General features: G+C 25.5%; 2 protein-coding genes across 2 annotated transcripts; one reads left to right on the forward strand and one right to left on the reverse strand.

Moving 5' to 3' along the window:
* The first annotated feature begins 4626 nt into the window (after window positions 1-4626).
* LOC124936640 lies at window positions 4627-6775 on the forward strand. The gene is made up of 2 exons (XM_047477153.1): window positions 4627-5525; window positions 5608-6775. Exons 1-2 carry the CDS (start codon window positions 4675-4677, stop codon window positions 6698-6700), a joined length of 1944 nt encoding a protein of 647 aa, XP_047333109.1. The 5' UTR covers window positions 4627-4674; the 3' UTR covers window positions 6701-6775.
* A 9581-nt stretch (window positions 6776-16356) lies between these two features.
* LOC124937090 (probable mediator of RNA polymerase II transcription subunit 26b) lies at window positions 16357-19119 on the reverse strand. Its single transcript, XM_047477602.1, has 8 exons — window positions 18254-19119; window positions 18082-18150; window positions 17847-17985; window positions 17624-17757; window positions 17487-17514; window positions 17130-17398; window positions 16960-17044; window positions 16357-16870 (listed from the first exon to the last, which is right to left on the reverse strand). Exons 1-8 carry the CDS (start codon window positions 18716-18718, stop codon window positions 16740-16742), a joined length of 1320 nt encoding a protein of 439 aa, XP_047333558.1. The 5' UTR covers window positions 18719-19119; the 3' UTR covers window positions 16357-16739.
* Window positions 19120-25751: the final 6632 nt, after the last annotated feature.

Consider the following 25751-nt stretch of genomic DNA (forward strand, 5'->3'; position numbering starts at 1 on the left):
CACAGATTTCGACTTGACAATCCAGATACTTTGAAAATTAAACATCATTATATATATATATATATATATATATATATATTAGTTAGTTAAAAAGTTGAATTTTAAAATATCCCGCGTTCATCAAATTTGTTATTGAATTAAAAATACATATAACATTTGTAATTTTATTTTTAACCATTTTAAGTTTATGGGCGGATCAACTCATATTCGACCTAAATATCTATTTACTTTCACATATAAATCCAAATTAACCACAACATTTGACTCGACAATCTGGACACTTTGAAAATTAAGCATCATTATATATATATATATAGATTTGTTAGTTAAAAAGTTAAACTTATATTGTTAAAATGTCTAGAGTTAATCAAATTTGGTGTTGAATTTAAAATATAAAATCTTATTAGTTTAGTTAGTTAAAGAGTTGTACTTATTTTGTTAGGTTGCAAATTCGAAACATACCTATAGTTTTTTTAATTTTATTTTTAACCATTTTAAGTTTATGGGCAGGTCAACTCATCATCCGACCCAAATCTATTTACTCTCACATATATATTCAAATTAACCACAATTATCGACCTGACAATCCCAACACTTTTAAAATTTAGCATCATTATATATATGATTATTAATTTATTTATTTATTTTAATTTAGAAAACTTAAATTAATTTAATAAATGAAATGTATTAAATATGTTATTTGAAAAATTAATTAATATGCTAAATATGTAAGATGTGTAAATATAAATCTAAACATATAGTTTCCTAAATAACAATTTGAATCTCAATTATTTAAAATGTGTTTTAAAATTTATAAATAATTATTTAAATAAAATTAATTAATAATTTATTAATTGAATGATAATATAAATAGATTTAGTATGAGAATATTAATGTAAAAATGGGTAGTTTGAGGAAATAAATGGGAAATGTGCGGGTAATTTGGGAAAGAAATGGGAAATGTGGATAGAAATTTAAGAAATTTATAGTTTTCATATTTATAAATATTATATTATCAAAATTAAATTATTATAATATATTTATTATTTAATGTATTAATAATAATTGATATTATAAAATAAGTTAAATTTTAAAAATATATAAATTAATAAAGTAATATCGTAAAGAATTATTTGGAGACTCACATTTCTATTCATATAATTTATTTATTTTATATTTATATTTTATTTTAATATATATTATTTAAGTTAATATGTTTTGTTTTAATTATATATATTTTATTTATAAAATTAAATAATTTATTAATTAAATAAGAATGAGAATTAGAATGTAAATAAATTTAGAGAAAATGTTAATATAAAATTGAGTAACTTAGGTAATGTGACTAATTATATTTATGTCCTTTCGTGTATATACTCGTGCTCGTGTCGTGTTTATACTCGTGTTATGTCCGTGTCGACTCGTGACTGTGTTACAATCGTATAAACTCATAACCGTGTTGTGATCGTATCGTCTTGTGCTTGTGTCATGTCCAACCCACAAACCGAGTAAGATAATATTGTATTATGTCGTTCCGTACTAATATCGTTTTGTATCGTCTTGATCCAACTCATTGCTCAGTTCTATTATGGAATCAAGGATGCGATAATTTTTTTTTTTGTTAAGTTTGAGTTTAACTTGTTATAAAAATTGCAATATTTTCATTTTAGGAAGAGGTTTACTGTTTTCTTTTTGGTTGAGGTGATAGAGAGTTGCAAATTTTAATGTCTTTATACTAATTGAAACAACCATAAGTCTCGCTCTTTATTTAAGACTACAAAATTATTAATGTTAAAAAATCAAAATCTAAATTGAGACTCAAAACCTTTTTAATTTATCTAAAAAAAAATATCTTGGTTTCATATACCGTGAACTGACGAGTCGACATTTAAAATTATTTACTTATAACATTTTATTTACTATTTTCTTTACTATAAATATCGGTAGTACATATAAACACTAATCAAAACAATAATAATTTAATTGTTTAGAGTTTATCATCTCTTATTCTCGTATCACAACTTCTTAACTCAATATTTTAATATTCTTTCATTTTTTACATTATATAAACAAGAATCAAAATTGAACAAAGTCATATTAGAAAATAATCAAAATTGACGCTATTTACACTCTAATGGGTATGTTGTCAAATAATGTTCATATGCTACACGCAAAAATCAAGTCTTATTCCAGGAGATTCTAATAAAGAAGAAGTAGCTATTGCAATCACAATTGAGACTCATGAATCACACAATAACGTAGAGCTATCCATTAGTGCCGTAGAGGAATTTGAGGAATGGTAGCACATATGATTTTAAGTATGGACAAGTTCTAACAATGAAACGTTTGGTCACAATGTTATAATGAAATGACTTAGAAAAATACGTTGATAAACGAGTAGATCATATCAAAATTATAGTTTTTATTTTGTGAAAAAGAGCACAATCTAGAATGTTGCATCATCACAATAGAGAATTAGACAATGAATCTCCTCAATCTCATTATGAACATCAAAGTGACGAGTGATTATTCTTTTGTTAAGAGTTATTTAGATCAATTTAATTTGTATGATTACTAGTGGTGGTGGTGATTTATTAATGTTGTTTAACTGTAGTTTTAATAATTTATGATAAATTATATAATAATTTAATCTTAATAATGAATTCAATATTCAATCCCAAAAAACAAGTATGTGAGAATGATAACTCCACATTTCTAGAAACCGTTTACACATTTCTATATAAGAATTGTATAGGTAAAAGAAAATTATCTACCAAATATATATTTATATATATATATATATATATATATATATATATATATATATATATATATATATATATATATATATATATATATATATCAAATCTTTTAATATAATAATAAACTTGTATTAATTGTCCAATACTAAGACAAACTAAGTGTACTATTTTTTTGTTCAATTCACACTAAATACATGTTCTTTTTGTATTTTTACATTAAATCCAAACTCCACTAAATCAAAGATGGCTTATAATGCATTTAAGTTTTATTTAAAATATTAGAATTAGAAAAAGAATTCGAGATGAAAATAGATTCTTGAAATGTTTTCTCAAAAAAAAATTGTTATTATTCTAATTTTCCAAGTTTGGAAGATTAAAATTGCGCGCCAAAACAAAGATTTCAGAAGGTGGAGATTAAAAAAATTTAACAAAAAACATTAAACTCATTTATAGATAAAGAGACAAAGCAAACCAAAAATTTAACAAATTGAGAATAAATAATTGTATGAAATGTTGTTACATCTAAATTTGAGATTTCTTTTTTTTTTTTTCATGTTTAGAAAGATAATTAAAAATAGATTTTTGTTGTCATAAAGCCTTGATTTGATTCACTGACTTGTCCCCAACCTTAATTTGTAAAATGATTTTCCCACAAAATTTTGTGAAAATTTGAGGAAACCTTTTGCATATCTTAATTATCAATAAAAATGTTGTTTAAGAAACTCTAAAATTGAGATGAAGTTATGATTGACTAAGATATTGACATATGGGTTTTGAATGAAGGGATTAATGGATCCTTCCACATGTTAATGTTTGCTTGTTCCCAATTTTAAAACACAAGGAAAGAATCTTAAAGTATAATATTTGGTTAAAGATTGAGAGGTGGTTTAACCTTTTTATGAATAATTTATAGTTAAAATTTAATGTGTAACTACAACAAAATAGGCTACTGTTGTTCTTATTCAATATGTTTATTTTAATAATTTACAATTATACTATTTATTTTTTTATTGATTAAATTAATTAAAATATTTTTTATTTTGTTTAAATAGAAATACCTTTTTCTTATAAAAATAATAGTGCTTTGTGCCTTATTAGCTTCCTTTTCTCTCCTCTTCTTGACCTTTAAGTTCACTTTGTTCTCTTAGTACCGTCGGTAAAAAATCGACGACTATAAGACGGGTGTACCCGAGTTTAAAGACCCACCGCCGAGAGGTTGAAGGGACTGAGTCGACTACACACCCTAACATAGCTTTTCCCGCAGAAATATCCACACTAGATCCAGTGCGTTGAAAAAAACTTATCCTTCTACCAGAAATTATTTTATATATTTTCCTAAGTCTTTTCACCTAATAATTCATTTAAATAACTTAATATGTCACACCGAAAATAAGAATCGAATTCATAATTATTAATATTCTAGATATTAACTTTTGATACTTAAAATAAATAAGACAAAGAAAAAAAACAAACTTTGTTTTTCTTTTCTTATATATGTTTTATGTTATATTGAATAAATATAATAATTTTGTATTATAATTATTAAAAAAATAATAATTAATTTTAATTAGTTAAATGATATATTATTAGAAAAAAAAAAAAATTTAAGCATCATATTATGTTAAAGTTTATAAAAAGACATTGAGACTACATTCCTTTGAGAACAAAAGAAAAAGCAAACCTTCATTAATTTGTCCTTCTCGTGATCCTTAATCAAAGTATCAGAATTCTCCAAAGACAAAGTAACTGGATTGCTTGAATTCAAATCAAACTGAATCCAAATTCATTCCCATTACAATACCTTCCACCCCATCTCAAATATTATATACATATTTTGTAAAAAATCCCAACAAAATCACAATACTCTAATCAATCCCATCTCTGTCTGACTTCCTTTTGTTGTATCAAGAATATGTCTGATCGTGGTTGGGTCGTTGAAGCTGCAGTAGATGGATGCGAACCACCAGCACCAAGTTTAGGATCCTCGATTGTCGGGTTCAATTATATAGAACAAGGAGCAGATAAGGATGTTATTAAGCACCATGGACATCATCACCCTTTGGTAAAGTTCAAGAAATCTATCCAAAATGTAGAAGATTATGAAGGCTATTGCAACGGTTGTGGCTTTCCAATGGACATAAACTCTGGTGGATTCATGATCTGTATTGAAGATGATTGTGACTTCTGTCTACACGAATTTTGTGCATTACTTTCCAACAGAGATACTTTACACTATCCACAACACACGAGTCCTCTAAAACTCACACAATCAATAGGATTATTCAAATGCAATGTTTGTTTTATGGAGTTCCTTGGTAAAGAGTTACCCGAAGATTTCCTATTGATGCGTTATCATTGTAAAGATTGCAACTTTGGAGTTGATCTAAGATGTGCTTCTATGGCTTTTCTCACTAATGTCCCTTATCACCAACACCCATTAACCCCTAAGTTGTCATATTCAAATCCATTAGTTTCATGCTCTGTTTGTGGTGAAAACCAAAAAGAAAAACTAGGATTTGTGTCTTTTGAATGCAAAATCTGCCCATCATTCTCGATCCATCAAGAGTGTTCCACTTTGCCTTGCACTCTTGAACATGACAGCCACGACCATATTCTCCATATTAAAAAATGTTTCGAAATTGATCCGCCGGAAAATCCCTCATGTGGTATCTGTAAGGGGGGCATTAACCTTGAATTAACCTTCTACTACTGCTGTGAAGTATGTCATTACTATATTCACATTAACTGTTCCTCTAAGAAATGGTAGGTAATTTAACCATCATATTGTTTTTCATTTGATCATGAAGAGACAAACGTAACTCAATTTGTCTTATTTTCTTTACAGGGACAAAGAAATTGAGAAGCCCCCGGTAGGATTTGGTGAATTGATGGAGTTTCCGTTGCCTAGTTTTGAGTCAGTAGATAAGACATTATCTTATTTTATTAAACAAATATGTCATGATCATGATCATGAACAGGGGAAAACCAGCTCAAAAGAATTATTTGATAGAGTTCAACATGATCATCCACTTATACTTAACAACAACCATTTATCAGATCTACATGATCATGAACCGGGGGAGACCAGCAGGAGCAGCTCAGAAGTATTAGATTCAAATCCACATGATCATGAACAAGAGGAGTCCAGCAGTAGTAACTTAGATGATATTGATCTATATCAATATTATCATCCAACCGTACTTAACAATGATCATGTGTCACCTGCTGCAACATGCTGCAAAGCATGCACCCTTTCTGTATCGGGTGATGCACCTTTCTATAGTTGCACCGAGTCATCATGCGACTTCATTCTACATAAATGGTGTACCAAATTGCCTCTTAAGATGCTCTACCCAGAATATCCGATTACAGGGCATAAAGGGCATATGTTCCACCTTCATACAAATCTTGACAATTTCCTTTGCAGGGCTTGTGGGAGTACTGGGAAAGGTTTTGCTTACAAATGCACTGTCCATAAAAACTATTACATACATGTTAAATGTTTTTCCCTTCCCAGCTACATCAAGCACGAGACTCACAAGCATCCTCTAATTCTCCTCAATTATACCAATACTTATTTGGGAGGTTGCTATGCATGTCGCGATGATTATGAAGACAAAGTTGACCTTTATTTATATGGTTGCAGAGCTTGCAATTTTAGCCTTCACCTTAGTTGTTTGTTATTGCCACGAGAAATTCCATATAAATACGATAAGCATGGATTCAAGCTGACATATTGCATTCCTAAGTTAAAATATGAGCCTCCTGCTTTCACTGATCATGGCAATGCAAGTGATGATGATCCAGATGAACCAGCTGGAGAGTACTGTGAATTATGTGAGGAAGAAATGGACTCAGATAAATGGTTCTACCATTGTAATGAATGCAAAAGGTATGCTCACAGAACTTGTGCAAAATGGAACTTGAAGTTATTTTAAAATTTCTATCATTCAATAATTGTATCCCTTATTTACATGTAATTGTTGCACCTATGTAGTTTTCCATTTTAAAAGTGAGATTTGTTTTTCTTTCACCTGTATAATTTTATGAATGGTGTTACATTTTACAGTATGAGTCTTCTTTCTTGTAAGTTCAACTAGTTAGCCAATTTTCTCTTAAGCTTGACATATCCGAAAAATTGGTAGTGTATATTTAAGGGAGAAATACTCATATTTTTCGTTGTTATTTTTATATTTCATTTAAGTCGCTATTGGTTCTTTTTTTATTCCCAACAACCATTTATTTTTGTTCATTATCATTTTATGTTTGAAGGTTGCATTTGTGGACCTAATTAGTTGGCCATATAGGTTATCTCATCTCATCTCGCATAGGTTAGCCGACCAAATAAAATCTTTATTTATAGTCTTTTATTATATTTTCCTTACATAGTTGATGGGTTTATTACGTTTATGACTCATCCTAACATAGATTACATTGAAAAACTTAAATTCGTTCATTTTAGATACATATAAATGAATTTAGTATATCATTCATTATGCCCTTATTTTAAAGTTGAAAAGTGATTGGACTTTGGAGTCCCACTCCTTAAGAGTCCAAATTTAGTATATCATTCAATTCTTTATTTATCTTCTTTTATTATTTTTTCCTTACTTTATTGACGGGTTTATTATGTTTATGGCTCATCTTAAGATTACATTACATGAACGCATTAAAAACTTGAATTCGTTCATTTTAGATACATATGAACAAATTTAGTATATCATTTATTATGCCCTTCTTGTAAAGTTGCAAAGTGTTTGGACGTCTTTGGAGTCCCACTCCTTAAGAGATCAAATTTAGAATATCATTCATTTCATTTATTTAGAGGTAGATAATTTATTAGGACTTGGTCTTTTTCTAAAAAATATGAAATGGGCTTCTAGAAAAATTATTTGTTTAAGCTAAAAATTTTGTCATAGGTACACCAAGTTATCTCAAATTTGTATAAAAAAACTTAATTTTTACAAATATTATAAGTCAAAATTAAAAATGGATATATTTGAGAGAAGTTGTTGAAAAAGCTAGTAAAACATCAATGTCCATTGGTTGGCCTTGTATATGTTTAATTTTATGTGATAACAGCTGATTATGTCACTACATAATTATGCACGCCATGCATGAACAAGTTGACAAAGGATTATTATTTGGCTTATATAAAAGGATATATATGATTTATCGATTTCCTACAATCTAACTAGTAACCCTAAATTTTCCGAGCCCTTCAAATCTCAAGTTTGTGAATGGGAGGTGTTTTTCATAAAGCAAATTATAAGCATGATCAAGAAAACCCCGAAAACAATCCAAATTATGCAAACCAAATGAGCACATCGAGATCATATCAAGCAAATCATGAACAAGATCATGATCATGATCAACTCAAGTACTTCCTAGGGTACAAGTGTTACTTCATCTCATCTCCATCTACCAAACATCGTCGCATTTGTCATGCATGTATGAAAAAGATCAATGGTTCCTTTTACCATTGCAAGGACAAAAGATGGGATCTACACCAAGTTTGTTGCTTGGAGTTGAATGATGAGTTTGTTGCTGGGAACAGGAAATATATCCTCCGTGAAACCGGTGTTCAATGTAGGATAGTTTGTCATAAGTGTAAACAACACAAAAAATCTAGGAATGGAAAATTGTCCGAATTGTCCTATGTGACTATTCGTGGAGACTATCGATTTCATGTCCCATGTTTAATGAAATTGTATGACGAGTGGAAGAAATGTAGGCTCCGTGGTCATCGTGGAAGGACGACGACTCAAGCGTTGGAGGTCGCACTCACTCTTACTGATTTTTTCGTGGATGTTCTTGGGGGAGGTGTGAGCTCCTTTTTATGATTAATTAATTGATAAATTTCCTAATCTTCTTATTATATATGAACTGCTTATTAATATTGTTTGTTGTATTTTTCATGGAATGGTGAATGTTTGTTATAATTATAAATAAGATGTAATAAATCCTAGTAAATAATTATTTGGTTTCATATTATATATATTATATGATGAATGGATCCTGACAGTAGAGATCATTTACAAATCAAGAAATTAGAGTTGCAACAGGCTTGCAAATAAAATTTGGGATAAACTTGAAGAAAATAAAAAGAAATTATTGATGAAACAAGTAAATAAATAAATTTTATTTTTTTCTTAAAATTAAAGAAGTAGATAATTAACTAAATGGAAAATAAAAATAGAAACTAAAGTACAATAAAAACAAAACAAAAAATTTGGTGTGGCTTAAGCCATTGCAGCCTAATGTGAGATAATAATTAAAGCTATAAAGTAAATCCGTTCCTAGTATAGATAATAATTAAGTTCACCTAACCGTAGTCATATTCCTGAGTTTATTTTTTTTTCGGAATCATCTTCGGGTTAAATAAATAGTCCACAAACACACTTAATCAGACGAACGAAAACGAACTCAAATTTAAGAATTAAGATCTTAAAACACTTAACCATATAGCCCACATAGGGATATTCAACTCTTGTTATCGTTAATATAAAATAGGGGAGATGTAGTAGAGGGTTTAATTGAAACACCTTTAATTTATAAGTGTATTTAGTATAGTGAAATTTAATATTGTCTCAAATGTTTAAGAATATATCGAGAAGAAGAATGTTCGAGTTTTTTTCAAAACATAACGTCAAATATGTTTTGAATTTGTTAGAACGAAGAAATATGTTTATTAAACATTTTAAATTATAATTTTTTTATTTAGAAAATCTAATAGATGATATATATATATATATATATATATATATATATATATATATATATATATATATATATATTATAATTTTGATTGAGATTATTTATGTTCACATGGTTTAGTTATAATTGTGACATGTATGATCATGTCACCGTGCTTATGTATGTTTGTATTAATGTATAATCTACTAGGGTAAGTAAGAGACTAACTAAAGTCATAATCATAACTAATAAATTTATTAAATTTAAATTGATGATGACATGGCTATCCAAGTCACTATCCAAATGTGTAAAATTGTTAAATAGAAATATTGCGATTAGGCCCGAGCCAGAGAAACGGTCCGAGAATAACCCTTTTTTTGTGTCGATTGTGATCTCATAATTTTTTTTGTTCTTGGGTCGGAAATTTGTTGTTGTAAGTAACAACTGATTATGTTCTTCTTGTTAAAAATTCTCAAGTTCACTCGTAAAATTTTAGTAAAGATTAACGAGATTGGTTTTAAGTAACTTTTTACAATTTTAGATTTATGATAATAATATTTGTTGATTTTACGATTTTATAAATAATTTGGATTTTATTTAATTTATATTAAAAAATATTATATTTATAAATTAAAAAATATATTATTTATTTAAATATAAATTAATTAATATAATTAATTTTATAAATATAAATTTTGTGTAGTGTCATATAATTTTTTTAATTATTAATATATAAGATATTTAATTATATATAAATAATAATATATAACTAATATTTTTTAGAATTAAACTTATACGAATTTCAAATAATCAACGAAAACACTCTCAATGAACCTCACAATAGTAAGTCTCAATCCGGGTACTCTAATGGCCTGCAATTACAAGTCCAAACTGATGGATCTGGGCATTATGGCCCAACAAATACTGGTTCGGCCCAACATACGAACTTACAATCTTACAATAATATTAAGTATTCAATGTTGTTGGATAGGATATACTTTTTAATTTATTTATTTTTATAATATTCATATATATTAAAAATAATAAAATATACATATATATATATATATATATAATGTACCATTATGATGAATTTTAGGAGTTCAAAATTTTAATTTTTGTTGAAGAAATGGGAGAATAAAGTTTATAATTGTTTTTTTTTTTTTTTAAAAATAGTTTAAATTAAATGTGGACAAAGAACTGAAAATTTGATTAAATTGATAAATGATAAAATTGAATGTTGTTTAATTTTTTTTTATAAATAGGGTGTTAAGTGATTCAATTGCAATATTTGATTTCATGCATTTGAGAATATAAGTTTAATAATTTTATATCTAATATATTTTTAGCAATATGTATAACTGTGTAAATGAACTAAATAAAAAAAAAATTGAACGAAAAATAATCTGAAATTATTTTAACAAGAGGATTCGCAAATCATATTAGTTTCTATATATATTTATTTTAGAATTTTATTTATGTAAATCATATAACCTGATGGATAATCAATTAACCCGACATTTCACTAATTAACATGTTAAATCATTTGGTTGTAGATCCGATTATGAAATTTATAACCATATTAATGGGTTGTATGTCCTATTAAAATTTTAAAACCAAACCAAACACCCCTTAAGAAATACGATTAAAAATAAATTAAATAATAACTTATTTATTTTATATGTGTAATTATCTTATTTAACTTGTACAAGTGAAAATAAACATTAACAACATATGATTTTCCTTACTAAAACTGTAAATTATAAGTACAAAGCCATCAAAGAAAAGTCAAAAACATGCATGATGAAAATATGATAAATGAGCACTAAAATAATGTAAGGCTGTTTCGGATCCGGTTATTTAAATAACTAACTTGGTTATTCAAATAAAATTATGATCGGATAATCGAATATTTTTTGGGTAAAAATAAATAAATTGTATTAATATATAATGGTTATAAATAAAATATAATAATTTAAAATTTAAAGTATTTTAATATTTTGATTAGTTAATTTAATAATATGATGGATGAGATGAGATGAATTAAAATGAAGAGTAATTAAATAATTATAAAACTAAAAATAAAATATGTCATTTACTAAACATGATGTAAAAGGAAATAGAATTGATAGATTGCTATTTTTTTCTTACCGTCAAATTTGAGGTTAAAAATAATTTAATATAAAATGATTATTTTTACAACCAAACAAGTTTCTTTTCATTTTTTTTAATTGAAGAGAGAGAAATACTATTGACCATACACGTTTCAATTGTTTATTCATTCTTATTTCTTGCCCCAAAAAAACAAATTACCCATCAATAACTTTTTCAAATGGAATATTATTATTATAATATTCAAACTAACCCTTGATTGGATAATTACTTTTTTTTATTCTATCAAGAATTACTCCTAAAATAATTTAAATTTAATTTAAATAAAATAATATTTTCTATCTTAGTTTTTATAAATTTTGTTATCGACATAAGTTTGATTGTATTAATTATTAATATGATTAATCACTCAATTTTTATCATTTATCACGACTCTTCCCTTTAACCTAAGTCATTTTAAGTTTAACAAAAAAAAATATTTTTAGTGATAATTTATAAATTAAGTTTTAAAAAAATATTGAAGAAATATAAAGTGGATGTTGGTAGTTGGCAGAATAACTAGTAAAACAAGTGGTAGTTGTAAGTTGTAACAGTATAATGGTTGGTGTTAATTAAGGGCTTGTTTGAATTCGAGTTTTTTTAAATAATTTGTGTTATGTAAAATTTAATGATTGATGATGATTTTTTGTATTTATGGATATTTTTTGATAAATAATTCTATTCGAATTGGAGTTAAATTATTTAAATGATTGGTGATAATTTTGGACTAGGTATATTTTTGATAAAATAAATAAATTAATTATATTAATATATAATGATATTATTTTTGGTAATAAATTGAATGATGTAATGAAAATGTTTTAATTATAAATTATTTAAATAACTTATATCGAATAAGACCTAATATAATGATAAAATAAATAAAAAATAATAATTTAAAATATATAGTATTTTAATATTTTAGGCTTTGTTCGGATTTAAGTTTTTTTTAAAACCTAAAAAGAGAAAACAAATTATGATTGGTGATGATTTTGAGAAGGTGATGATTATTTTTGATAAAAAAAAACTTAAAGGGTATTGATATATATAAATAAAATAAAATATAATAATTTAAAATATAATGTATTTTAGTATTTTAGTTAATGAAATAGTAATGTGATTATTAAAAAGTGATTGATTTGAAAATTGATTTTGTTTGAGTTTTTTTAAAACCTAAAAGAACTTATCTTTAGTTAATGAATTAAATGTTACCATGAATGAGGAGGAGATAGAGTGAAATGATATTTGTTTATGTTATATTTAATAACATGGTTTAATTTTATTTTTTTTAATTCTAAAAATAAAATAATAAAAAATTGTTGTTTGGATCAAAATAATAATTTTCATATTATTTCTATTTGAATTGATAACCCTTTAACAACAAAAATAAAATAAATTTATTTGTTATAAATTGAGCTTGAAATTTATAAATAAATAAAGAAAAAAAACAATATATTTATTTCCTTTCAAAGAAACAAATTTTGTCGATCCAACAACCAGATTCCCAACTTTCCCCTGGTTTGACTCTTTCTTAATCACCCCCAAATAACAATTGTGCCATTGAGAATGATTGATATTTAATTTATTATTTTTTAAAGAATTTAAATGTGAAATTGAGTTGGGTCATTTCTCTTATAAATTTAAATTTGATCATATTAATTTAACGAAGATTCTATATTTGATTTATACTTGGACCGATTTGATTTACCAAATATTTGGTGGATTTAATAATTATTTTGATATCTCATCGAATATCTCCAAAATATAAAATACAATTTTAAATTAACTTTAAAATAATTAATTAAAAAATATCAATATAATAAATTCAAACAATTTTTCTTATTATTAATTAAATAGGTAATATTAATTAACATATTTTAGTGCTTTGTTCTGTTAGAGCTCGTTTGATGAACTGGTTTTTTTGGTTTTTCCAGGATTTTATCCTAAAACCCAAACATCATTTCATCTATCATTTCAACTATCTAATCAATTATTTTATATATATAAATACCAAAATTACCCTTTATTTAATTATATAAAGGAAAAAAGCTCACTTAGACGTATGTGCTTGTATAACTAGCTCATTTAGACGTATGTACTAATAAAATGTCATTTAAACATATGTACTATCAAAAATTAGCTCATTTAGCCTCTTTTAACTCATTTAGCCTCTTTTAGTAACCATGGTTAACTTTTATTTTTAAATTTATATATTTATTAATTAAATATTAATATATTTTCTCACTCTTTCTTTTTTATTAATTAAATTAAGTAATTTATTTTATTCTTAAATTTTTTATTATTTTAATATTAATTTTTATTTTATATTTTATATTTTTTTATTAGTTTTTATTTCTCATATTTCTTAAATTTTCATTTTTTTAAAAACATTTAACACTGTAATATTTTTTTGGAAAGGTTTTTTCTTATTTAATTTAATATAATAAAAATGAAAAAGAGTTTTTTTTATTTAGTTTAATATAAATAAAAATAAAATTAATAATTTTTATTTAATTTTTATTCACGACTTATATTAGTAGTAAATGAATTGTTTTGTCTAATATTTGATTATTACTCTTTTGATGTTTGATGAATAAGTTTTTATTATTATTCAATTCTTAATTATTAATTAATTTATTGTTGAAAGAATTTTCATTATTATATTTAATTATTGGGATAAATAAATTTAAAATAATTAATAATTAATATAAATATAAAAAAATATATATATATAAAAGAAGAAGAAATATAGAGTTAAAATAATTAATGATGAATGTTCGTGTATATATATATAAAATAAAATTAAAATAATCAATCATAAATACTCATATAAAAATAATAAAAAAGAAAAAAAATAGAGGGTTAATAATAAATGAAATTATAAATGAAAATATAAGAGAGAGAAAATATATTAATATTTAATTAATAAATATATAAATTTAAAAATAAAAATTAACCATGGTTACTAAAAGAGGCTAAATGAACCAATTTTTGATAGTACATAGGTTTAAATGACCTTTTATTAGTACATACGTCTAAGTGAGCTAGTTATACAAGTACATACGTCTAAGTGAGCTTTTTTCCTTATATAAAATTAATTTATATTTAAAACTAAAGGATATTTTTGACTTTTTAACTTTAAAAACTAGTTTTTTTTAAATTTCATCAAACAAGGTTTTTTAGGACAAAACCCAGAAAAAACCCTAATAACCAAAGATCAAACAAGCCCTTAGTGAATACTTATAACTAATCTTAATAAATATGTTTTTATTTTATCAAAATTTTATATTTTAATCTATATCTGTCAGATCAAATATTTGTTAGTTTAGATTTGTTCACCTAGTTTTCTCTATAAAATAAATTTTTATAAAAAAATAATATTAATAATTATAATGTCAAATCATAATTTATATTAAAATTTAGGTTAAAAAAATAATGTAGATGTCAAAATATCTCTTCTCGACATTCTCAATATTATTTATTTTCAATCAAGATTACCTGTAAAATAATATTATCTTAGAAGTTGAAAATTAATTAATTGTATTTTAATATTAATAACGACCATATTTAATTCCCACTTTATTAATTATTCATAAATATAATATTATTAATTAAACAAATTAAAAGGAATGTGTCATCATAGATCCTTTATTTATTTTCATTCAAGATTACCCGTGAAATAATATTATAATATTAAAAGTTAAAAATTATTTTAATCTTCAAAATCTCAACAAGGACCATATTTCACACTTTTTAATTACTCATAAATCTCAATTAACAAAGAACAATGGTTAATATTACACAAATAAATAATTGAATGTATCATTATATAAATCCTTTATTTATTCAGTCAGATTATCTGTGAAATATAATATTATATTCTGAAAACTAATTGCATTTCACTATTAAAAATATGTATCTCATCAATATTTCACACTTTATTATTCATAAATCTAATTTAATATTGAGATGTACTACCTTTTTAGTCTAATATATTACATAGTCTTAAAATTTCTACAATATTTCATTATAAATATATTTGAATCATACAATATATTAATAAGACCAATGATCTTGATTTGTCACAATCTATCAAATATATGATATATTATTATTATTAGCACGATTAACATAATTTCGATCCATCTTAACTTAAAACGTTTTTTATACAAAGCTAACCTATTATATTGTTATTAAGTAATATATCGACACTCAACCCTTTCATGACCTTTGAAAGACAATAAACAACATAAGACTTACTAATTGTACATCAATACCTACTTAGATTAGATGTCAAATGTATCAATTACTCAATTTAAAAAAAGAATACAAAAGAAGTCAACATTGGTAGGCAATTCTCATAATATAAGATATCTAGCTAGGTTATCCTTACCATTTCTTCTAATGTTTGAATATCTCACATATTCTGTCAAGCAAATGATCATGAATTGGTGGGTCAAAATACAAATTAATAAAAATTAAACTCGAAAAAGACTTTGGACGGCCTTAGGGTGAGGCAACTTCCTAGGACCACCCCTTCATTTGTAAGGGCGATTAACACTAAATTTTGCTTAGGTACTCGACTCGGGCTGATATTAACTTGAACTACCCTAATTGGTTACTTCTACTTAAACTATGGTATCTTGAATAAATCAAACTAAACACACTAGTTACATTAATTGTTTCTAAAATGGCTCTTATCTCCTTTGGAGGGTCAAAAGCTACTAAGGAATAAAATAAGCAAATCTTGAAAGCCAATAGCTAATATTTTATTATTAGTCCCCATTGAATGGACCAAAAACAGTTAATCTCATGGTACAAGTTTGTTCTTCTTCTCCTTATTATTATTATCAATAAGAATGTAAGTAAATATATCTCTAAATCATTCACATGATATATGAGTTTAATCAAAATAACTGCACTTTCTTTATGTGCAAATCTAAATCTGTCAGGTCAGAGGCCTTATGAGAAAAAAAAATAAAAATAAATGTCAGCAGCAGCAGCAGCTGGAGAGAATGATCATCCAAGTTAAGAATGATTATGATGAGCAAATAGAGTTTGTTTTAACCAAATCCGCATTCAAGTTAACTCGTGTTCTTTCGAATCAATCAGCAGCTGCTAAACCGAAAGCTATCTACGAACGCCGTTCTTCCAATTCCTGTTATTGTTATTTCCTGGCTTCATATGAGGATTTCTGTGTCCTAATCCCTGTTTAGGACAATCCTGAATTTCCATAACTTGGATTGTTCTTTGTCTCTTGGCTGCCAAGAAACCAACCATTGAGATGTTAATCAACAACCCTGTTTCAATTCAAATTTGAATTTGAATTCGAATTCACGAGTTTTATTACCATTTTGAACTTGTTGGTAACTATCATGTAGCTTCCTCTTTGCAATTTCAAGTTTTGCATTTTCATCCAGATTCGTCTTAGATTTCTGAAAGAAAACATCGAAATTGATTTCAATCAGAATTATTATCAAAGATGAAGCTGAATAAGAATGACTTTAAAATGGTACCCACATCAAGTTGAGCAGAAGAAGGTGGTTGTGGCTTCATCTGCATTCTCGGCTGGACTTTCACTTCAGATTGTGGTTTCGGCTGCACATTTGGTTTAGTCATTCTCCTTTGCTCGAATTCCTTACTTGGGATGATTGGTTTCTGTTGTTTCATTACCACTGTTTCTTCTTTCTTCACTTGTTCCTTACGCTGATTGGGCACAATTCGTGTCTCCTTACGCTGATTCCTTGTATTGTCACGGTTCTTGTTCAATTCCCTGCTGTTTTGAGGATCTAAGACAAACAAAAAACGCGTTTAAAACAATGAAATCTTTTGTTATTTGTGGAATTCAGAAAGAGTATAGATAAGAGTCGAACTCACTTCCATCTTCATCCATGCCATCAAAGAACTTCGCGAAAGGGAACAGCAAAACAAAACAAAACAAAAAAGAAACTATTCAGACATATGACTCATATGTGGAAACGAAAACAATAAGAGAAACAAAAAATAGTGCATACTTTGGAAAGTTCCATCGTGGTAGTATGAGTATCGATAAACGCAAGATCATCCAATGGAGGAGAAGGAAGTCCTTCTTCTTCCTCCTCCTCCACTTCATTAACAACAGAAGGATTGCCAGACTCTGGAGTAGCTTCTATAAACACAAAAACAACAGACAATAAATTTCGAGAAAATTGATGTTATAAGAACATGTATATAAGGTTATTCAAATAAAATTCACACCTGCAACAAGATCCGTAGTAACTTTGACCCACTCATCCACCATTTCCTTCCACACCTCGATTAATGTTTTAGAAAGATTTCGAATCTGCTTACTTCTATGTTTCCTAAGAGAATTGACAGATTTACCGATCTTTGTAGCCTATATATGATTTAAACAGAAGATTTATCATGAGTTCATCATAGAAAAACCCCAATTAAACAAACAAAACCAAATTGAAATTGACAATATACATACCTTAAGAGTCTCAACAGATAAATCCATCAATTGAAGTTTCCTTAGTGAATCAAACAGTATTGTATCCGACTGCAAACAAATGAGAAAACACCATGAATGAATGAATGAATGAATGATCTTAAGATCTTAACTTTATTGAAATTTCGATTAAAGAAAGAAATGATTGAAAAACCTCATCTTGATTGTTGTCAATAATCTTTTTGATCCTTAAAACCTCTTGAAAAATCAGATTCTCTTCTTCAATCTCATCAGTAAGTGCTTCAGCATCTCCATAACTGTAATTGCTCGTTTGATTCAATTGAAATTCTCCATGATAATCACCGCTACTATTGACCTTGCTTTCCTTACTTCCACCGGATTCTATTTTAGTATCAAACCCTTTCTGAATTCCGGGTTCATCTTCATCATCCACATCCCCCTCCTTCGGATTTGAATATTCAACGCAATCGCGATCCAAATAACGAGACATATGACATGAAAACAACTTCTCTGCTATTCGATCTCTTCTTAATTTTAATTCCGTTGGACAATCTATAATCGCTATAGTAATAGCGTTATCGATTATATCAAACAAATCGGAATTTGAACTACGAAAGTAAACCCTCCAGAAATCAAGTTTATCAGATTTAACCGTCATGGTTATCGACGGCAGACGATGAAGAAGAAGAAGAACCCAGATGGGTATTTTTGTTTTTTTATGAAGAAATCAGATTCAAAAGCAATTGTAAAAGGAAGAAGAAGAAAAACCCAACCCGGAAATCGAAATGAATGTTCCGATGAAGACGGTTTTCGGTGGTTTAAGATTAAAGGAAATCTAAGATGGATTTGGAAATGGGTTTTATCCCAAGTTCGTCTAAGATTCTCCTTTTTGTAAAGTCAAATTGAAAGGGAGAAATAGTAAAATCGCACTTCAAGGAAAGAAGGGAGAGAGTATTTTGTATTTGTTGTTGTTGTATCTTCTTCTTCTTCTTCTCTCCTTCTTCTTCCTTGATGTGTTTTTCTTTTTTCTCTCTCTAGAAACTATTACAGAGAGAATACTGCTGCTGCTGTAAAAAGATAATAGAAGATTGTGTAATCAAAGGAGAGAAGAAGAAGCGTGCAGTTGATCGGCACAATAGGACCGGTATTTTCTCAGAAGGTTCAAACCCGGATAAAGGCGGTTACTTTGTACCCGGTTTCAAAAATTACTACTTTGACTCATTCTATTTTTTTTTATTTTTTTTAGATAGAGAAACTTTGAGCCTTGTTTGATCTATTTTACTTCACATTTCTTTAAAAATAAAAAATAAAACATTTATTATCTGAAATAATATGGTATTATGAGTTATTTAACATTAATCTAAAATATTTTAATATCTTCTATTTATCAATTATATTAATTATCAATTAAAAATTAGAGTTATGGTGGATTTCAGAGAGTAAATTGACGTAATATGTTTAATAGATATGGATGACAATAGAGGCGGATAGGGTAAAAAAATGGGTTTACTATTCCCAGTTGAATTTTATAATTAAATATTTGATAAAATTATATAAATAAATTTTTTTATATTTATATATATCATAATATATGGAAAAAATAAATTTAACATTTTTTTAATTTAACATTTTTTTAATATATGTAAAATTAATAATGTTATATATTTATATATAATTTTATTAATGTTAGGGTTAAGGTTAAACTTAAAGTGAGATCAGGGTTGAGTCGGTTCGGGTGACACATATACAATTCTTAGTGAAATCGGAGGAAAATCCACTCGAGTTACCTGTTTGTTACATGATCCATGTTTCCCTCGTAAAGAGGGGTAAAACAGTAGTATATATATTTTTTAAAATATGACTGTTTTGCCCCCTTACTATTCTTCGGATCCGTATTAGAGGATATATCTGGAAAACCGCTCCTAACCGGATAATTTGAATCACAAACTACTGGCGGATTATAATTTCCTATTAAAAAAGTATTGATATGTGTCATCTCCATACATAATTTTTTAATATATATTTTTTTTAAGTAGATTTGCATAATCAAAATATTATTAAATTTTTAATATTTTTTTATCAAACTAAATAAATTTACATTTAATAACTTATTTCTTGTTTTAGTAATGAATTATTTAAAGTTATTAGGAGTTGTTTCTAAACAATCTTGATGGAAATTAGTCATTAAAAAAAAAGTTAATTATATAGGTAAAAAGAAATTAATGATAAATATTTATTAAAAGAAATAGTTTTGTTTTTAAAATGAGTATTTAAATATTATTAATTAATGATTTAAATTATCTTTATTAAATAAAAATATTTAAAAATAATTAAATCTAGATCCAAATAATCTATAAGATCCAAACAAGGCTTAAAGGCAATTTGGTAGAGAGAGAAAGGAATGTGGATAATGGAGAATTATATTAAAATATTTAAAAATTGCGGAGAATAGTTTTAGATTTTTGGCACAAGTTCATATTAAGATTTATTAAATTTGTTAGTCCATATATTATATTAAATTGTTTTGACTATTGACCCTTGTAAAATTGTAAATTTTAATAATAGGAACTGTAATTCATATAAGTTTTTAAATCTGACAATTGTGAAATTTTAATCTAATTGTAAATAAATAAAATAATTTGTTTCATTTTTTGGTAATTTGTTGAAATTATTTGAAAATTGTTAAGGGAGAGTAATTTAATATTTAAAATATTTACAGCATGCAAATAATTCCAAATGGCTGTCTACTAAAAACACTTTTAGAATAGTATGTTATTAAAGAAATATATTTTAGAAAATACCTATTATCATTACTAAATTACTAGCAAAATCTTTTTAGATTTGGGGAATAAATATACTTTTTGGAAAGTTACCTATTATACACAGTTTTATTTCTTATTTTATTGTATCCAAAAAAATATGACAAAACAAAATGATACAATTTTTTAAAAATTACCCACTAGCCTCTTAATAGTATAGGTTAATTTTTTTCTAAAAAAAACAAAAAAGAGTACTATCTTCTATACACATCATCCTAATTATAGGCATTATATCTTCATACATAATATTAATAATATTGATTATAGTAATAAACAAGCAAAAGAATTAGTTGGATTTTTAATTAGTGTTTTCCCTATTTCTTCACATTTTCTAAATTAATATTAATTTATTAATTATTATTTTTTATATAAAAACAATTAATTTAAACTCTAATTTTAAAATATATATTATCTTTTAAGTTAAAGTAACATAACTTTAATTTAAAATTTATTAATTGAAATGTGTTGGGATTTATTTATTATTTATCCTATTAAAAATTAAGTAATATAAAAAGGTGATATATTAAATTATTTATTAATTGAAATGTGAATAACATATTATATTCTTATTTATATGAATAAAATAAGTTTTTATATTATAAATCAAAATAAGATTTTATTTTATTTGACAGATGTGTGGACGTGGAGAAGAGAGAGAAAGTTTTTGATTGGTTGAATATTCTTTTTGGTTTTATTCTGCATGCAACAAAACAGTAATATTGAATGTTTTCAAAATATATAAATTTTAATGATTAAATGTTACAATCAAATAACATCAAATCAAATAAAATCAAAACAATAACATCAACAAAAACATGTGCATTTCCAACATTTTTATACATTTTAAAACCATAAATAATTAATATTATATCAAATTCTTAAAAAATTTGAAAACCCAAAAATCAAATTAAGTTGAATTATCATGTAAAAAGAAATGAAAATGCATTAATTTATAATAAAAATATATATATAATTAATATTTTGATGATAAGTTATTTAATGTGATTTATAGAATATGAATGTGATTTATAGAATATGGTTGAAAAGATATTTCAATAATCAGATTTGAATAAACCCTTCTAATATTAATTTTAATTTTAGATATAATATATAAAATTAAAACAAAATCAGTGAAAATAATTATCACAAACACTTTAATTTCTAATTTGTAAATTAAGATATGATTTTTTTTTGTTTATTTATTATTATTACATTTTATTTATTTATTTGGATATTGTTGGTTATTTATGACAGTACATATTATATTATATTATATTATATTTTATTTTATTTTTAAATTAAAAATTCTTATAAGTGATATTTATAAATAAATAAAATATTAATATCACTAATTTAATTATCGAAATTTAACAAATTAAATTTTTTTACTACGAATTTGTTAAAATTAATAAATTCGATAATTAAGTTAATGACATTATACTTTTATTTATTTGTAAATGCTACTTAAATAATAAGTTAACTGCCTTTAAAATTTGTAAGATAAAACATTGTTTTGTATAATTTTAACAATAACCCTAAGGTATGTTTGGATCATTGGAATTGGCATTGAAATCTCAATTCCAATTCGATGAGAATTGACATTGAATTACAATTTAATTCTTATATTTGGGAAAATTATAGAATTGTAATTCAATCTCAATTCCTATGTTCGTAAATAATTACCTTTATCATATTTATGTCACGTTTAACACGTTTTTTTACGCGTTTAACATGTTTTCACGTTTTTGACACGTTTAACATATTTTTTACATGTTTAACACGTTTTTCATATTTTAACACGTTTAACACGTTTTTCATGTTTTTGACACGTTTAACACATTTTTGGCTCGCTTAACACGTTTTGACACATTTTTGACATATTCCACATGTTTTTACACGTTTAACACGTTTTTGGCACGTTTAAACACGTTTTGACACGTTTAAACACATTTTTGACATGTTTAATACATTTTCATATTTAAAACATATTTTCACACGTTTAACAAATTTTTTACGTTTTTGGCACGTTTAACACATTTTTAACATTTATAATACATTTAACATGTTTTTCACATTTTTTCACATGTTTTGACAAGTTTAACACATTTTCACGTTTTTCACGTTTTTGACACATTTAACACGTTTTTGACATTTTTAATACGTTTAACATGTTTTCCACACATTTTGAAAAGTTTAACACGTTTTTCATGTATTTGGCACGTTTAACACATTTTTGACATTTTTAACACCTTTAACATGTTTTTCACATGTTTAACACGTTTAGCATTTTTTCACGTTTTTGGCACGTTTAACACATTTTTAGCATGTTTAACATGTTTTTCACATGTTTTACACATTTTGGCACATTTAACAAGTTTTTAACACGTTTTGGGCATGTTTTACACGTTTTGACAAGTTTAACAAAATTTTGACACGTTTAACATATTTTAGCACATTAAACACATTTTGGCACATTTAACATATTTTTGACATTTTTGGCATGTTTAACACGTTCAACACATTTTGGCACATTTAATACGTTTTTGGCACGTTTAACACATTTGACAAGTTTTAATACGTTTTTAGACGTTGAACACATTTTGGCACGTTTAACATGTTTTGGCATGCCAAAAATGTGTCAAAACGTGAAAAAATATGTGGAATATGTCAAAAACGTGTTAAACGTGCCAAAACGTAAAAAACGTGCTAAAACGTGGAAAAAATGTTAAGCGTGTCAAAAACGTGTTAAACGTGTCAAAAAATGAAAAACGTGTTAAAAACATGAAAATATGTTATACATGTCAAAAACATGTTAAACATGTAAAAAACATGCCAAAATGTGAAAACATGTTAAACATGTGAAAATGTGTTAAGCTTGTTAAAAACATGTTAAACGTGACATAAACGTATTTAATGTGTGAAAACGTGGTAAACATGTCAAAAACGTGAAAAACGTGTTAAACGTGTCAAAAATATGTAAAATGTGACAAAAACGTGAAAAACATGTTAAACATGCCAAAACGTGAAAATCATGTTAAACGTATCAAAACGTACCAAAAACGTGTTAAACGTGTCAAAAACACAAAAAATGTGTTAAACGTTTAAAAAACGTGTTAAACATATAAAAAATGTGTCAAAAACGTGAAAACATGTGAAACATGTGAAAACATGTTAAACTTGTTAAAAACATATTAAACGTGACATAAACGTAATAAATGTGTTTAATGTGTGAAAAATGTGTTAAACATGTAAAAAATGTGAAAACGTGTTAAACGTGACAAAAACGTGAAAAATGTGTTAAACGTAAAAAATGTGTCAAAAACATGAATAACATGCTAAACGTATCAAAACGTGTTAAACGTGCCAAAATATGAAAAATGTGTTGAATGTGTGAAAAATATGTTAAACGTGTCAAAACGTGTTAAATATGTTAAACATGTCAAAAATGTGTTAAACGTGTTAAGCGTGTTAAAACGTATTAAACATGTCAAAACGTGTGAAAGAATTAAAACGAGTTACAATATTTATTAAAACTAAAAATGTATTAATCGAATCAAAATGTTAAATGAATAAAATATTTGTTAAATTAGTTAAAAATGTGTTGAATAAGTAAAAAAAAATTAGAATTACAATTTTGACCTAAAAAGATTGAAATTGAGAACTATAAAATTACACTATATTGAATTCTATTGGAATTCGAATTCCAATTTTTTATATTAAAGTGTCTATCAAACATAAGAACTGGAATTGGACCCTCTAATTCCAATACTAATTACAGGGTTATCAAACACACCCTAAAGGTAATCATTAATATTCGAATGTGTTTAAATATTGTTTTGCTTCTATCATTTATCATATTTGAGTGAAACGAAATCTAAGGGTTTTTTTAAAGTGCGAAATGATGTAGAGAATGTTTGAAGGAGCATTAAGTTAGATCGTAACTTTCTTGTTTGCAGTTTGTATTGGGAGGCGGATTCTCAAGATTGAGCCAAACAAGAGTCTATATCAAAATTGAGAAAAAATTTACGATAAAGTCACGTTAGCAAGTTCAAGGTGCGGTGACAGAATTGAGTGAGTTTATTTGTATTCATATTTCTTTTATTCCTTATGTTAAAAAATCATTTGTTGTTGTTTATCCTTTAAGCCAAATGTTTATTTTTGACACTCATGTTTTTTTTCCTTTCTTGTTTTTTTTTTTTAAATGTTCAAATATCAATTTACCCTAATAAATGCACAATTTAGTTTATTTTATTTTTACTATATTTTATAGTAAATGCAACTTTAGTTAAAATAAATAAATAAATTATATATATATATATATATATATATATATATATATATATATATATATATATATATATATATATATATATATATATATATATATATATATATATAGGGTTAAGATAATAAAACTGTGAAGAAATCCTAATATATATTAATATTGTTTATGATATTCAAAACTCACATTTAACTTTATTGAAAAAATAATAGTTTTCCAGATTTTTTATTAAAATATTATTTACATTTTTACGAGTATAGAGATTCAATTTAACGCGGACTTATTTTTTTTTTTTTATTTTTATTTTGACTTGAAATTCACGTGTCGGGGAGTCCTCTTTGACTGGCAGACAGAGGAAAATTCAAGAAGGTCAAATAAGTGTTAAATTTTTTTATTTTTTTATTTTTTAATGTTGAAGTCATTAATTAATTAATTCAACATGTCATATTTTATTTTCAGTATACTGATTTTTTAGTTAAATACATTTTAATTTTTTTAATTTAATTTTCATTTACTGTAATGACGATAGTTAATTATTTTTATTTGTATATATTTAACTTTGTTTGTTATTTTGATATATTTAACTTGGA

This window comes from Impatiens glandulifera, chromosome 4, assembly GCF_907164915.1.
Source record: "Impatiens glandulifera chromosome 4, dImpGla2.1, whole genome shotgun sequence".
Classification (NCBI taxonomy): domain Eukaryota; kingdom Viridiplantae; phylum Streptophyta; class Magnoliopsida; order Ericales; family Balsaminaceae; genus Impatiens; species Impatiens glandulifera.